The sequence below is a fragment of the Xenopus laevis genome, chromosome 9_10S (assembly GCF_017654675.1).
Source record: "Xenopus laevis strain J_2021 chromosome 9_10S, Xenopus_laevis_v10.1, whole genome shotgun sequence".
Classification (NCBI taxonomy): Eukaryota; Metazoa; Chordata; class Amphibia; order Anura; family Pipidae; genus Xenopus; species Xenopus laevis.
The window spans coordinates 80,926,719-80,941,600 of NC_054388.1; the positions used below are offsets into that span (position 1 = coordinate 80,926,719).

At 39.6% G+C, this 14,882-nt stretch overlaps 1 protein-coding gene across 1 annotated transcript; it reads right to left on the reverse strand.

Annotated features, from left to right (window-relative positions):
• Positions 1-6,735: 6,735 nt before the first annotated feature.
• On the reverse strand, positions 6,736-14,624 carry mettl21a.S (methyltransferase like 21A S homeolog). The gene is made up of 4 exons (XM_018239018.2): positions 14,388-14,624; positions 11,501-11,677; positions 9,669-9,780; positions 6,736-8,095 (listed from the first exon to the last, which is right to left on the reverse strand). The coding sequence occupies exons 2-4, from the start codon at positions 11,645-11,647 to the stop codon at positions 7,707-7,709; spliced, it is 648 nt and encodes a 215-aa protein (XP_018094507.1). The 5' UTR covers positions 11,648-11,677; positions 14,388-14,624; the 3' UTR covers positions 6,736-7,706.
• Positions 14,625-14,882: the final 258 nt, after the last annotated feature.

A 14,882-nucleotide genomic window follows, 5' to 3' on the forward strand; every position in this document is an offset into this window, starting at 1 on the left:
GAAAAAGTAATTGCCCCCTGAACCTAATAACTGGTTGGGCCACCCTTAGCAGCAATAACTGCAATCAAGCGTTTGCGATAACTTGCAACGAGTCTTTTACAGCGCTCTGGAGGAATTTTGGCCCACTCATCTTTGCAGAATTGTTGTAATTCAGCTTTATTTGAGGGTTTTCTAGCATGAACCGCCTTTTTAAGGTCATGCAACAACATCTCAATAGGATTCAGGTCAGGACTTTGACTAGGCCACTCCAAAGTCTTCATTTTGTTTTTCTTCAGCCATTCAGAGGTGGATTTGCTGGTGTGTTTTGGGTCATTGTCCTGCTGCAGCACCCAAGATCGCTTCAGCTTGAGTTGACAAACAGATGGCCGCACATTCTCCTTCAGGATTTTTTGGTAGACAGTAGAATTCATGGTTCCATCTATCACAGCAAGTCTTCTCTCTCTCTCTCTCTCTCTCTCTCGGCAAGGATATGTCAGGCTTGGTTTTAAGCTGTTTTTTCCTTCAGTTTTGTCATAGCATAAAACATAATTATTGAAATGTCTTAAAACAGAAGATTCATTTTGTTATCTTTTGCTATTGCTAAGTAGGGATGCACTGAATCCAGTTTTTTTTTTTTTTGGGGGGGGAGGTATGAGACTACAGGTATGGGACCTGGGGTTTTCCCGGTAAACAGATCTTTCTGTAATTTGGATCTTCATACCATAAGTCTACTAGAAAATCATGTAAACATTAAATAAACCCAATAGGCTGGTTTTGCTTCCAATAAGGATTAATTATATCTTAGTTTGGATCAAGTACAAGGTACTGATGTATTATTACAGAGAAAAAGGGAATCATGTTTAAAAATTTGGATTATTTCATTATAATGAAGTCTATGACAGACGGCCATTCCTTAATTTGGAGCTTTCTGGATCCTATACCTGTACAACAAAACCCAGATGTGCTAGTATAATTAGTATACAAAATGGATGATGTGCATATTAAACCTAGTCGTGTCAACTACATATATGCCAGTAAAATCATCAGTGGATAGATTGAAAGCATTACATTGCACAAGTATATATACCAGTAGCAAAGTTTTCTTCTTTCCTTGTGCCCCACTGCAGCTTGGAACATTCTGTCTGTGTTCCTGCCTGCTCCATACACGGCAATAAAATCCAAGATGGCCATGTGTTTCACAGTGGATTTTGGGGTCTCTAAATGCCATACAGGGTAAATCTATGTATATTGGGCATCAAACTGTGTGAACTTAGTACCTAACTACGTTAGAGATAACATGCTCCGTGGTGGAAGCTGATTGTTGTTTCATCAAAACTGTAAACTTAACTTTAAGAAAGCTTTGTGGTTTCGTAGTTTGGTGTAAAGGCTTCTTTATCCATTTTAGATTCAGGAGACTGAATCCTTTGTGGTTTTCTGGGGTGAATGAACTCTTTTGTACTTTTAGCCCAGGTGCTGAGGGGGTCTAAGAAATGTGTCATGCTGGAAGAGCTGCTTTTGTTGTGTATTGGCGTAAATTAACTGACTATGGGCTAAACTACACCGGCAAGGATGGTGTTGGATCGACAGATTGCATTCTAGAAGTTGAATGCAGTTACATGGATCAAAATATAGTGGGACTGATGTAATTAGTAAACTATGTGGAAGATTTGACATCCAACATGACATACCTTTTGGGGGCAAACACTCATTTCATCCAATGAGATAACATTTGATGGTATCTGACAGTTTTTTTTCTCATTGGAATACAGCGACTGTCAGATGTAGACAAACCACACCATCTGACTTTATCTGATCTGGCTTTGCATCATATCTATGGGGATCAGGATTTTATAGGATCCAACAAAATCACGTGGTGTGGCAAGATCATGATAAAATCTCACCCACAAAATCTGATTTCCCATGTAGTTTAGCCCTGACAGTTGCTGTAATCAGGCAATTGGGGCTGGCACACACATCCACATCTCTTACTGTACCGGACTGAGCACTTCATGCTGTTCCCTCTTAACTAAAAACAGTTTACTAACAATCTAAAAGAATGTTCTACCCTGAGCCTCAACCTAATACCCTGTGAAATGTAATTAATGTTACAGCCGTGGACAAGTCTCCCACTTTTATCTTTGAGGGGGAAAAATGAACAATGACAAAATTACATTCCTCCACATAATTCTTAACATTGCCTAACATTCTCCAGACATAGTCATGGCTATTGATGAGCGAATTTTTTCGCCACAACATTGGCGCCCATAGACTAATGGGTGAAAAAAAAAATTACCTCGCAATTTGTAGTGTGTCAATGTTGTCGCCCATAGACCGATGTATTTCAGTGAATTTTTACAGTTTTGTGAATTTTCGGTGAAGCGAAACAGGTCAGATTTGCCCGTCACTAGTCATGGCTTTTATCTGGCCTAATAAGCTCCAGTGATTTTTCTGGTGAAACCTTATTGCCCCTATATGTGATGGATGTCAGCATGTCAGTTCATCGCTTTGCAGATGTTGGACCAGACTAGGGGGCATTTATATTATGCTGTTAAAAAAAATGGCGGGATAATGCACCACACATGGGCGTGTAAAAAAAGGCGAACATTTTTTTACACAATTTTTCCGCCAGAAGCAATGTAAAATAACGACATCTATTGGCGTAAAATTACACTCACGTTGATAAACTTGCCATTTCTTTTACACCATTTCTTCTGCGAATAACGTTTTACACAGCATAATAAATATTTCTGTAGATGTTGACAACTCCAATATGTTCCTCCAAGCCCTGGGATCGCTTGAGACAATGTCTTAAACTGCATATTGATACGTACAGGAGTCTGCCACTAAATGTGAGATATATATATACATACCTAGGATGTAGTGATGTGCAGGTCAAAAAAAATTCGACCTGCACCTACCCTAACCCGTCCGCTCCATATCCACACCTGACCCTAACCCGCCCTTGGCCTGTGCCTGACCCATTCATCTCTGACATCATGAAGGGGAGGGGCAGGCATGCACCTATAAAAAGGCTCTGCCGGAACAAGAGACAAATACAGGAAGGTCGAGAGCAGGGGGAGTGGAAGGAAGCATTCATACTGAACCCACCCGCGAGTATCGGGAAAACACACAGGTATCAAACCAACCCACACATCACTACTAGGATAGGGTGGAGTCCCAGAGACCAGTGTTGGAGATGCAGGATGGCTGACTTTCTTTCTCCGTAGATTCAGGAATTGCCTAACTTTTAATGCCTATTAGTGCTTTGTTATAGAAACTATGCAGGACTCTCATATTTGAGTGAATCAAATTAAAGGGGTTTGTATCGTCAAAAATATTAATCACCCTTTGCCTTTGTCAAATGAATATAAGCATATTTCAAATGGGAATGCATTCATACCTCCCAACATTTTGGAAGTAAAAAGAGGGACAAATTTTTTTTTTCTGCACGTAGCGCAGCAATTTTTGACCACACCCCCTAATTACCATGTTTGTTTTACAAAATTTGGCAGGTTATGAAAGTTTGAAAATATTTCTCCTTATCTAAACTGTGTTTTTGTGTCTTATTTGCACCTGTTGGCTGTTCTTGGCTCTCTACTAAAAGCCAATTAAGTGAGAAACTTTGTTTCTTTTTCTGGCTGTTCAGTGCAGAGAAAAGAGGGACAAAATCCAGTACAAATGAGGGACTGCGGGTTGAGCTGTCAAAAGAGGGACTGTCCCTCCGAAAAAGGGACAGTTGGGAGGTATGGTTTTTTTTTTTAAATGAGCCTGTATTAAGTTGTCATCCAATTACCTGGCAGCACATTCAATTACCCCACAAATCTGCTCACTTCATCAGCTGTCCAAACCTACACGGCCCGTGGCCGTCTCCTCTGCTTGGCCCTCCTGTCTCTTCTGCAAGTCCCGCCCACCAACCAATTAAAATGTAGTAGGCAGTCTTGTTTACAGACGCCTGTAGTATATGCGTTCACCTCACATTCAACCAAAGTGAATTGAGAGCTGAGCGAGAGATAGGGAAAAAAGCGCTTCAGTATGCACATTTTTGCCTCTAACAGGCGAATGGTGCAGTCTGTATTCTAAGGGCAAGGCCAGACGTGGCGTTTTTGCAGCATTTTTAAAAATGAACAGCCAGGCGTAAATACGCATAAACTGCACTACCACTGATACTAATGTAAAAAGCACTATGGCAATTCTCACAGGGCGCTTGCATGCTGAAATCGGCCACAGGACGCCAGTATGGCGTTTTTTAGCAGAAACGCCAATACGTCAAACTACCAAATCAATAGACTCTATAGGATCTGCACGTTTGAAACCACACTTTACGTAAATACGCAGCGTAAATATGGCGTCCAAATTCTCAATGAGAACAATGAGAAGTGCATGTTGGGAAAAGAATCCTACGTGATGAAAAACGCATGAAAAACAAATGTTGACAGTGGCATGTGGTTTCAGTTGCGTATTTACGCCTGGCTGTTCTTTTTAAAAAACGCAACGTAAAAATGCAGCAAAAACACCACGTCTGGCCTTGCCCTAAGAACTAAAGGGAATCTAAAGTTGTTTCATTAAAAATAAATATTTGCGCCTGCCTCATATAGATGTGAATATCGAATGTGTTATACTTGAGAAAATAAAGGCACAATCAGCCCATTTTTATATTAGAGGAGTATTCCGGTCACCAAATAAATACCTTCGCTAGGTCTGGTCACAGCTCCTTGATCTCAGTGATCTGTTTCTGTTCAAGACGCCACTGTTTCTACCTATGCGTCATAGATCATGTGAGTAAGACGGAGCTGTCAGTCGGGCAGGAAGAAGTCGAATTTCTATCACAAAGCTACACGCCCCCTAGGCAGCTGGCAGCAGACGTTGAACAGAGAAGAGCTCTGCTACGGTAAACAAATGATAACATTTAAGCTTATTGCACATTTAATTTTCAATTAAAAACACAGGCGGAAATATAAATTTTTAATGAAGCGACTTTAGATCCCCTTTAATCAGTTAGTTCCCAAGACATGTTCCAGGGTATTGATCCCAACATATATTTATTTTTCAAGAAACAATGTGTTCCTCCATTTGAAAGCACAAGGTAATGTCTCCCCTTAAAGGAAAACTATACCCCCAAAATGAACACTTAAGCAACAGATAGTTCATATCATATTAAGTGGCATATTAAAGAATCTTTTTCACAATTTTCACAGTCAGCACCCTCACCTCCAAAGTACGGTTCCCAACCTCAATCCGTTCATCAATTCAAATTGTAGTAATAGACGGCACCAGTCATTGGTTTGTTGTCTTAAAATGCCTTTATTGGGACATAGACTCTGACCCCAAACACCCGGCAACGTTTCAGACCTCTCACGGTCTTTTCTCAAGCCACTCAGACAGCACCTGTGCTCTGTTTTTTATACAATGTATCACAGTGACCCCTAGTGACATTTTCCATAATTACAATGTTTCACATTTACAAATCGCCATAATTGTGTCAAGTTATATAAATCAAAAAGGCTTGTATCTCTGTACCTTTGTGCAAAAAGTCCAGTATTCCTTAAAGTGTCCAATATTTTAGATGTGCAAAAGTTATGCTGTAAACAAAGGGGAACATAATAATTACCCCTTCAATAAAATACATATTAAAATGAATAATAAAATTTTAATATGTATTTTATTGAAGGGGTAATTATTATGTTCCCCTTTGTTTACAGCATAACTTTTGCACATCTAAAATATTGGACACTTTAAGGAATACTGGACTTTTTGCACAAAGGTACAGAGATACACGCCTTTTTTGATTTATATAACTTGACAATTATGGCAATTTGTAAATGTGAAACATTGTAATTATGGAAAATGTCACTAGGGGTCACTGTGATACATTGTATAAAAAACAGAGCACAGGTGCTGTCTGAGTGGCTTGAGAAAAGACCGTGAGAGGTCTGAAACGTTGCCGGGTGTTTGGGGTCAGAGTCTATGTCCCAATAAAGGCATTTTAAGACAACAAACCAATGACTGGTGCCGTCTATTACTACAATTTATATTAAAGAATCTTACCAAACTGGAATATATATTTAAGTAAATATTGCCCTTTTACATCTCTTGCCTTGAGCCACCATTTTGTGATGGTCTCTGTGCTGTCTCAGAGATCACCTGACCAGAAATACTGCAGCTCTAACTGTAACGGGAAGAAGTGTGGAAGCAAAAGACACAACTCTGTCTGTTAATTGGCTCATGTGACCTAAAATATATGGTTTGTTTGTATGTTTGTACACATCACAGTGAATCCTATGATCCCAGGGGGCGGCCCTTATTTTTTAAAATGGCAATTTTCTATTTATGATTACCCAATGGCACATACTACTAGAAAAGTATATTATTATGAAAATGGTTTATTTACATGAAGCAGGATTTTACATATGAGCTGTTTTATGCAATATCTTTTTATAGAGACTTACATTGTTTGGGGGGTGTAGTTTTCCTTTAAACAACAGAACACTTCCAGTGATTATATTAACATAGGACCAAAATTCAAAATGAGGGGACATCAGAAGCAAGATATCAGATACTACCGATTCCAACTGCGACCCTAGTTATTAACCCGTCCTTCTGCCATCTGGTTTTATATGAACTAAGGTATGGATGAACACACAAAACTGCTGGTTTAATGAAGTGTACTGTGATGCCGCTTAATTAATAATAACACTTGCCTTTAAAGGGTGAGAAAAACGGAGGCATTTTATTGCCAATAGATTAGCAACAATAGTGCAAGATAGAACGCTTTATTTATTCTGTAGAATGCTTTACATTATCTGAGTTAACAGCTCTTGAAGCTCTGTCTGTTTGTTTAGGATAGCAGCTGCCATATTAGCTTGGTGTGACATCAATTCCTGCCTGAGTCTCTCCCTGCTCGTTCATAGCTCTGGGCTCAGATTACAGCAGGGAGGGGAGGAGGAAGAGGAGCTCAAACCCATGACCTGGCTGAAAGAAAGAAGTCAGATACAGAATCCCATGTATACACAATAGACCTTTCTTAGGCTAAAGGTGGCAATACACTATAAGATCCGCTCGTTTGGCAAGGTCGACAAACAAGCGTATCTTGACCCGATATGCCCACTAACGGCTGGGTGATATCGAATGAATCCGAATGTTCGGCCCTGGGGCCGAACGATCGGATTACGATACGAAGAATGGGCTCTGACGGGTCACAGAAACGAAAACTTATAGTGGGAGCATTTACAGACTGAGCTGCATTCCAGTGTGCTACACGCGGGCCGCGATCCCCCACAGCCAGTAGTTTAAGCAGAATTCGTAGAGGACGGAGCACCAGTGGAAGCCAAATAGGTACGTTAAAACAGTTGAAGTTTATTCAGCATATTAAAAACACAATAGGGGCCATGCGCTCTGATGGGTCGCAGGACCGCATCAAGTAGCCGATGCGGTACTGGATCGTACGAAAAATCAAACTTGACCGATCGATATCTGGCCTGATATTGATTGGTTGGACCCGTCAGGAGCCCCCACACATGGGCAGATAAGATGCCGAATCAGTCTAAAGGACTGATATCGCCAGCTTTAATCTGCCTGTGCATGGCCGCCTTTACTTAGTTTTAACCTTTACTTCTTCTTTAAAAAAATGCATGTTATGACAGCTACATCTGAAAACTGGAGGAAAAGATTTGAACAACTGGAAAACAAACATACCATTGTAAATAATTCTGTAGTTTTTTTGTTTTTTTTTAAAGCTCTTTTCTTTGCTTAAGCTGAGCTCTGAATATATGCACATCGGTATTTTTGTCATAATAAACTTCGGCTATATCAAAATGTTGCTTCATCATGTCCAGGAAGTCCCGGTCTCGCTGGTAGCGGAGTCGACAGGACAACAGAATGACCGACTGCTGTGAGCTCAAGTGAAGGAATGTTTTCAACAGGTCTGGAAATGTTTCCTCCAAATAAATGATATCGGCTCCCAATATGAAATCATACGTGGAAAAATCTTCCAATGAGTGGCCCCAGTTCAGCGCTCTGACAGACACTTTGTGCAGATTGTCTTTAGGAATGTTATCTCTCACATTCACCCTAAGAAATTCCAGTGCAAGGTCTCGGTCTGTGATAGTAACTTGAGCACCTGTAGCAAAGGTAAAGAAAGTGTACAGAATGGCCTATACAAATTCTACATCGTCATGCTTATTTACATTTACCACGTTTACTAATGAATTACAGAATTATTATATATTTATTACCATACATACTTTATCCATTAACCCTGAATATGAGGGGTACAGCAAATTAGATTTTAGTTCTTTCCCCAAAGCTAGCGATCTTTTCCTCAACCATGGGTTGCTGCCAATGTGCAAATTTGCCCAGTGTTTATAAATAACCCCCAATAATCCTGAGGCTAGTCTGCATTCGATTAGGGTGCAGTGGTCCCCTTTAAAGGAGAACTAAAGCTTAACTAAAGAAGTAGCTAGAAATGTTGTACATTATGTTTTTGGCTTCAGTACCAGCCCAAGGTAACCACAGCCATTTAGCAGGGAAGATCTGTGTCTTCGAAGATGCCCCAGTAGCTCCCCATCTTCTTTTCTGCTGATTCACTGCACATGCTCTGTGTGGTGTCACTTACTGACCTTAGGGACCCACTCACAATATACAATACAAATAGAATAGAAATGTCACGATATAAGGCTGATTATTAATTAATACAGACAATTACTACATGGCAGCACAGAAATCAGTGCAATTAGCATCAGAATTTAATAATCAGCCCTGTAGCATCAGCTTATACTACAGACAAACCTAATTTTCTGCTTGATAATTTGCAACTACCCCTAAGCTTAGCTTCTCAACAGCTGCTCAGAGCCCACTGAGCATGTGAGTGTCACAGACACTTTCCAAGATGGTGACCCCCTGTGACAAGTAGTTTGAAGTCCTGGATCATTGCTGCTATTGACAAGCTGAAACTTTAGGCTGGTGCAATATACTCCGTATATAAAATATGGCATTTTTAGCCATATTCATTTTTAGGGTTTAGCTCTCCTATAAGTTTAAGGTCTGTTTGGGGACACAAGCAAGACATGCCATGGTTATGAGACAACATGCATTGGCATTTTGATTTAGGGCACACTGGTTCCCCGTTAAATATTACTGATTTGTTCTGGAATCAAAGAAGGAAATAACATTGTTGTAGTGAAGTGTGCATGTGGCAAAAGGCATATTGACCGCTTTTTAGATTCCCACAAATTATGTCTAACCTTCTAAACTTAGGGGGTTATTTACTAAACTCCGAATGCAAAAATCACAAAAGAAATCGTGATTTTTTTTAATATAAAATCAGACTTTTGAAAAATCACGAATTTTTCGCAATTTATTAAACCCTGAGGATGGAAAAGTCTGAATCTGAAAATCCGGTACCTCAGTTGAGGTTGCATATAAGTTAATAAGAGAAGTCCCAATGATTTCTTGATGGTGTACTGGGTTTCGTGCAATACCCTGAAGTTTTCTGAGTTTTAGGGTGAAAATTACAGAAAATTTGTGAAAACCGGATGAAAAAATCCAAAAAAAATCGTGAAGATTAGATTTTTTCCCACAAAGGAAATTTTCGGGAATATGTAATAATAAATAAGCGAGTCTGTAGCAGAAAATATTGAGATAAATTCAGGCTTTGATATATAACCTCCTTACTGTGTTTCAACCAAACTTACCTAACAATGTAGCCACTATCCCTACAAGACCTGTACCGGCACCAAGCTCGATCACAGAGCTGTTTTTTAAATGGACACCTCCAGATTCCAGATACATGCAAAGGACCAAGGCCTGCAACAACATAAAAGAATGAAACACAAAGAAAGGAAGAAATGTTTTCCTAAAGCAGTGTTCTAAATAAAAATGTGAGGTCTAAATACAAATGGGTGAACACTGATGAAATATACTACAATTTGCAATGTATCAGAGCATTCATTTTAGCATAAAATTTTGGTGTAAAAAAACAGCAGACACTTATAAGTGCTTTGTAAAAATGATGATCCCCCATTGTGGCTTTTTACAGCTGCAATTTGCTACCCACCAGTTTTTAAAAAGGTTTATAAATGAACACATTCATGCATACAGCATGTAGAAAAATTGCTACCGGTATATCGGTATTGAACATGTTATATTTCTTCCTTGGAGTTCCCCCCTTTTTTTGTTTGGTTCAGCAAATTTCAAAAGACATCTATTGTCAGTTTTCTATTTGTCCATAGTACTATATCATACCTCCCAACATTTTAGAAATTGAAAAAGGGACAAAAAGATTTGCCACGTGAATTTTTTGACCACGCCCATTTTTGTGGCCACACCCCCTAATTACCATGTCCATTTGACAAAATTTGGCAGGTTATGAAAGTGTGAACACATTTCTGTGTTTTTTAATGTGTTATTACAGTTTTGCTTATGAAGGTGAATGGCCCTTTAAGCTGTGAGTCTAAGTTCTCCCAAGAGACCTGCTTATCTTACATTGTTACAAAAGTATCTATTCTGGGCTCTCTGCCAAAAGCCAATTAAGCTAGAAACTTTGTATCTTCTTCTGGCTGTTCAGTGCAGGAGAGCAAAGATAAAGTCGGGACATTTCACTAACAAACCCGAGACTGCGGGCTGAGCTGTCAAAACTGTCCCGCGAAAATTGGGACAGTTGGGAAGTATGCTATATAGGGACTTGTCTAAGTTGATCCAGATTTCTTATTGAAACTACACTGGAAAATTGCCAGAGAATTTAATTATTTCAAACCTCAAAAAAAGTGAATTTCGACTACTTGCAGATAATCTCAAGATATCATTGCCAACATTGTACTAAAAGTTCATTTAAAGGCGAAGTATCCCTTTAAAAAAACAACCCATATAGCAGGAGCTAAGATGGCAGCTGATTTTCAAACTGCAGAATGCAGCAAGCACTTGGCAGCCCCTTCCTTAAAACAGTTCGATAAGATTGAATAGTTGCACAATAGATATTTTTCATTAATTTATAAGAAAGTGAGTTTACATTTTACTAGGGATGCACCGAATCCAGGATTCGGCCTTTTTCAGCAGGATTCGGCCGAAATCTTCTGCCAGGCTCAACCAAACCCGAATCCTAATTTGCATATGCAAATTAGAGCGGGGAAGGAAATCACTTGACTTTTTGTCACAAAACAAGGAAGTAAAAAACGTTTTCCCCTTCCCACCCACTCCAAAATAGTGGATTCGGTGCATCCCTACAAGCACAGAGCCAGACAGCAGCCGTGAGGTTGCACAGACAGACTCTGCATTAGATATGCCAAGCAGACTAGAGTAGCAGTGGACAATAACTTATTAAGCACCAGTGTATTGAATACAGAGTCTTTAAAAAAAAGTTAACTGCTTTGTACCTCAACACTTAGCAATGAAGGCACAAATTATTTCCAATAGCATAACTGGGTAAATTCAGTGCAACATGGATTTGTGACATTTAGAGAATGCCGAATTGACTTCATTAACCCTTTGTGCCTAAAGCAAGCTTAACACAATTTAGAGGAATACACACAGCATCCCAGACAACTGCTGCAACGCCCAGCTGTTTCCAGTCCTGCTTGATCTCGATGTTGTGGTTCACAAAGTTAAAGGATGCACTGGAATCATGAAATCTCTTCAGACTTTGAACTCCGCTGTCACTATAAGGCACCAGTGCCATGTCACTAGGGCCACACAAAATCTTTTTGACCTGTATATGACAAACAAATAAAAGAGTCATAGGCATATCCAAACAGCTGCTTTACAGCCCAGATCTGACCTTAAAGGAACAGTAACACCAAAAACTGAAAGCGTTTTAAAGGAATGACAATATACTGTAATGATGTGCTGCACTGGTAAAACTGGTGTGTTTGCTTCAGAAACGCAACTATAATTTATATAAACAAGCTTATATGTAGCCATAGGGGCAGCCATTCAAGCACAGGATACTCAATGGATAACAGATACGTTCTGAACAATCCCATTGTATACTACAGAGCTTATCAGTTGTATATCCTGTGACCTTTTTCAGCTTTGAATGGCTGCCACCATGGCTACACACAGAGGCGCTCCGCAGATAAGGCGAGTTGAATAACTCGCTTTAGGCGGCAGCGCCAGATAGGTTTCCAGGGGCGAGAAAAATGCCACTCCTGGTGCATTAAGAGACGAATTTCCGGTTTTTGAACCGAAAATTCGGCTTTACTAGTGCGAGAGATCGTAATTGTGCTCTCCACACTAGCATTTCTGCCTACCCTGGAAAGGTAAGCAGGCGAGGGGGCGGCATTACAGGAGCATCAGACGGCTCCTTCCTCAGAAATGGCACTGGCTACACAGCAGCTTGTTTATATAAACTATTTTAGAGTTTCTGACACAAACGTTAGTTTTAACATTGCAGTACAACACTACATTATATTTTCATTACTATAAAATACTTTATTTTTTGTGTTATTGTTCTTTTAAAAGATTGTAAACCATAAATCCTGAATAAGCTGCTTTGATAATTTTATATCCCACAGTGCAAGTTAGAGGAACAGAGATTCTGAAGAGGATTCTGAGAGAGCAAAAAAATGCAAAGAAAGGCAAAATAATGTTATTGTCCACTAAGTAGCCAAAATTTTTCTTCCATGCCATTGCTTTAAGCACTTCTGTTTCATTACCGATAGAGGCAAAGGAGACAGTTAAGGGGTTGTTCACCTTTAAGTTAACTTCTAGTATACCATAGAATGGCTAATTCTAAGCAACTTTCCAATTGGCCTTCATTTTTGCTTTTTTATAGTTTTTGAATTATGTGCCGCTTTCTTCTGGCTGTTTCCAGCTTTCAAATGAGGGTCACTGACCCCATCTAAAACTAAATGCTCTGTAAGGCCGCAAATGTATAGTTACTTCATTTTCTATTCAGGCCCTCTCGTATTCATATAGCTTTAACTAATTATTCCAAAGCATTCAAACCTATCACAATGTAACAAATATGTTGTATATATCATCCATTAGAACCAGGGCTGTTGGCTCAGTTTTTTAGTTGTTACCAGATGATCTAGTAATTATACAATCTATGTTACGGATAAATACAAATTCACAATATAAAAAGTCGCAAAAATAGTAAATACAAATATATATCACAAGCTACATCAAAAGGATAATTTGATGGAAGTGGCAGCCTGGTTTGCAAGGGAAAAATCCAGTATACTTCCCTTTTACGCAGTTTCGTCAAAAGATCCCCTCCTCTAATAACTGTTCTAATCTGTTCTATTCCTTGTATGGTAAAATATTTGAAATTACTTAGTCACGAGAGTTCATTACTAAGTGCCCTGACTGGGTGCGAAACGTGTAGGGCGGATGGAGATGCAAATATACACTTTTGACTTTGTATAAATCAAATATATTTTTTTTTAACTATTTTCCTTGGTCCCGTGGATCCGTTTGAGTGCCCTGCTCTTTCCATTTATCTGTTGCCGTACCGCTCCCTAAAGCTGGGGGTCTGGAGCACCCGGACCACATTACTATTTGTCGAGTCATTTACAATTTATTCTGGAGCACCACCTTCTTCCCTATTTTTGAATAGAAAAAGAGAACCAGTAACAAATTGTCACAGAACATCACTCTCTACATATTACTACAGATTAATTTAAAGGCAAACAACCCCTTTAAAAGGAGTGCCGTGTAACTGACATGCTTTAGTCAACACTTGGCAGTGCAGCGAAGTCTGAGAAGCATGAATTCTACACCGCAAAGTTACAGCAGTTATATAGGACGTCTCAATGTCTACATTGGAATCACAAGGCGACATGATGCGTTTACAATAAAGTTTAAAGGAGAACTATTGTGATGCTTCATCATACTGAAATAAGAAACTTTCTAAATACAATCAATTAAAATTCTGTTTATCTTCACTATTCCTCTCTCAGCATCTGTTTCTCCTCATTCGGTCCTCGTTCACGAGTTGGGCGTCAGATGAATGATCCAATATATCTTATAGGGGGGCTCCTTTTACCTAGAAGATTTATTTCTCTATTAAAATCACCAGAAATCATCTCTCTACATGCAGAATTCGTGCAAAAGGCAAGTTTTTGTTGGATTTTGTTTGTACTAGAATCAGTTATTTGAGTGAGCTCTAATTCATCTGCTAGGAAAGGAAGCCCCCCCCCCCCCCCCAAAAAAGAAATACTGGATCATTCGTCTGACACCCAGCTGCTGCATGAAGACAGAATGAAGAGAAACAGATGCTGAGAGAGGAATAGTAAAGATAAACTTGATTATTTCAGAAACAATGCAGAATATTTAATTGATTATATTTAGAAAGTTTCTTACTTCGGTATGAGGAAGCTTATATTCCATTTTCATTTTCGCGATAGTTCCCCTTTAATTTAAACAAACAAACAAAAAAACTCTTCGCCTCAAACCTTCCTGTCTGCGGTTCTTACCTCGTTTTGAAAAAGCAAGGACCTTTCCGGAAATAGAAATGTGTCCGTTTTGCTCAGTAATAGTAAAGTTATTCTGGGAAACCAAAAAGTCTTAAACTAAGGAATGCGCGAGTCTGGTCGCTCAGGTTAGTAAAGAACTAAATCAGCCATACAGTCAACGCTAAATCGCCGAGAACCGTACGCTACCCCTCTGAATGTTTCACAGGAAGCCAACGCGTTCCAAAGCATGCTGGGAATTGCACAGTACAGTAAGGATTCCACGTCACTTCTAGAGTTTTGATTTGCAGTTTGTTGAATTCCTCTTCACGCCCTCTCAGATTGGCTCGTTTTGATTAGGCCGCGGACTGTCCAATCAAGCGAAGAGGGAGTTCATCCAATGAGCCTGTGATTGGTGTAATCGCAAAAACACCTAAAGTGGGTGGGTCGTAAGGTACGTCATCTGGGGAGGTGGGAATTGCGTCACGTGTTCGTGCCCTCCTTCAAGCTCCCGTAGGA

Excerpts from the sequence above, each read along its gene's own strand:
- mettl21a.S (XM_018239018.2), bottom strand. The coding sequence starts at position 11,647 with ATGGCACTGGTGCCTTATAGTGACAGCGGAGTTCAAAGTCTGAAGAGA. Across the intron at positions 9,781-11,500 it reads CAGCAGTTGTCTGGGATGCT|GCCTTGGTCCTTTGCATGTA; the intron begins GTGTGTATTCCT and ends ATGTTGTTGCAG. Across the intron at positions 8,096-9,668 it reads GATAGTGGCTACATTGTTAG|GTGCTCAAGTTACTATCACA; the intron begins GTAAGTTTGGTT and ends CCTTTGCTACAG.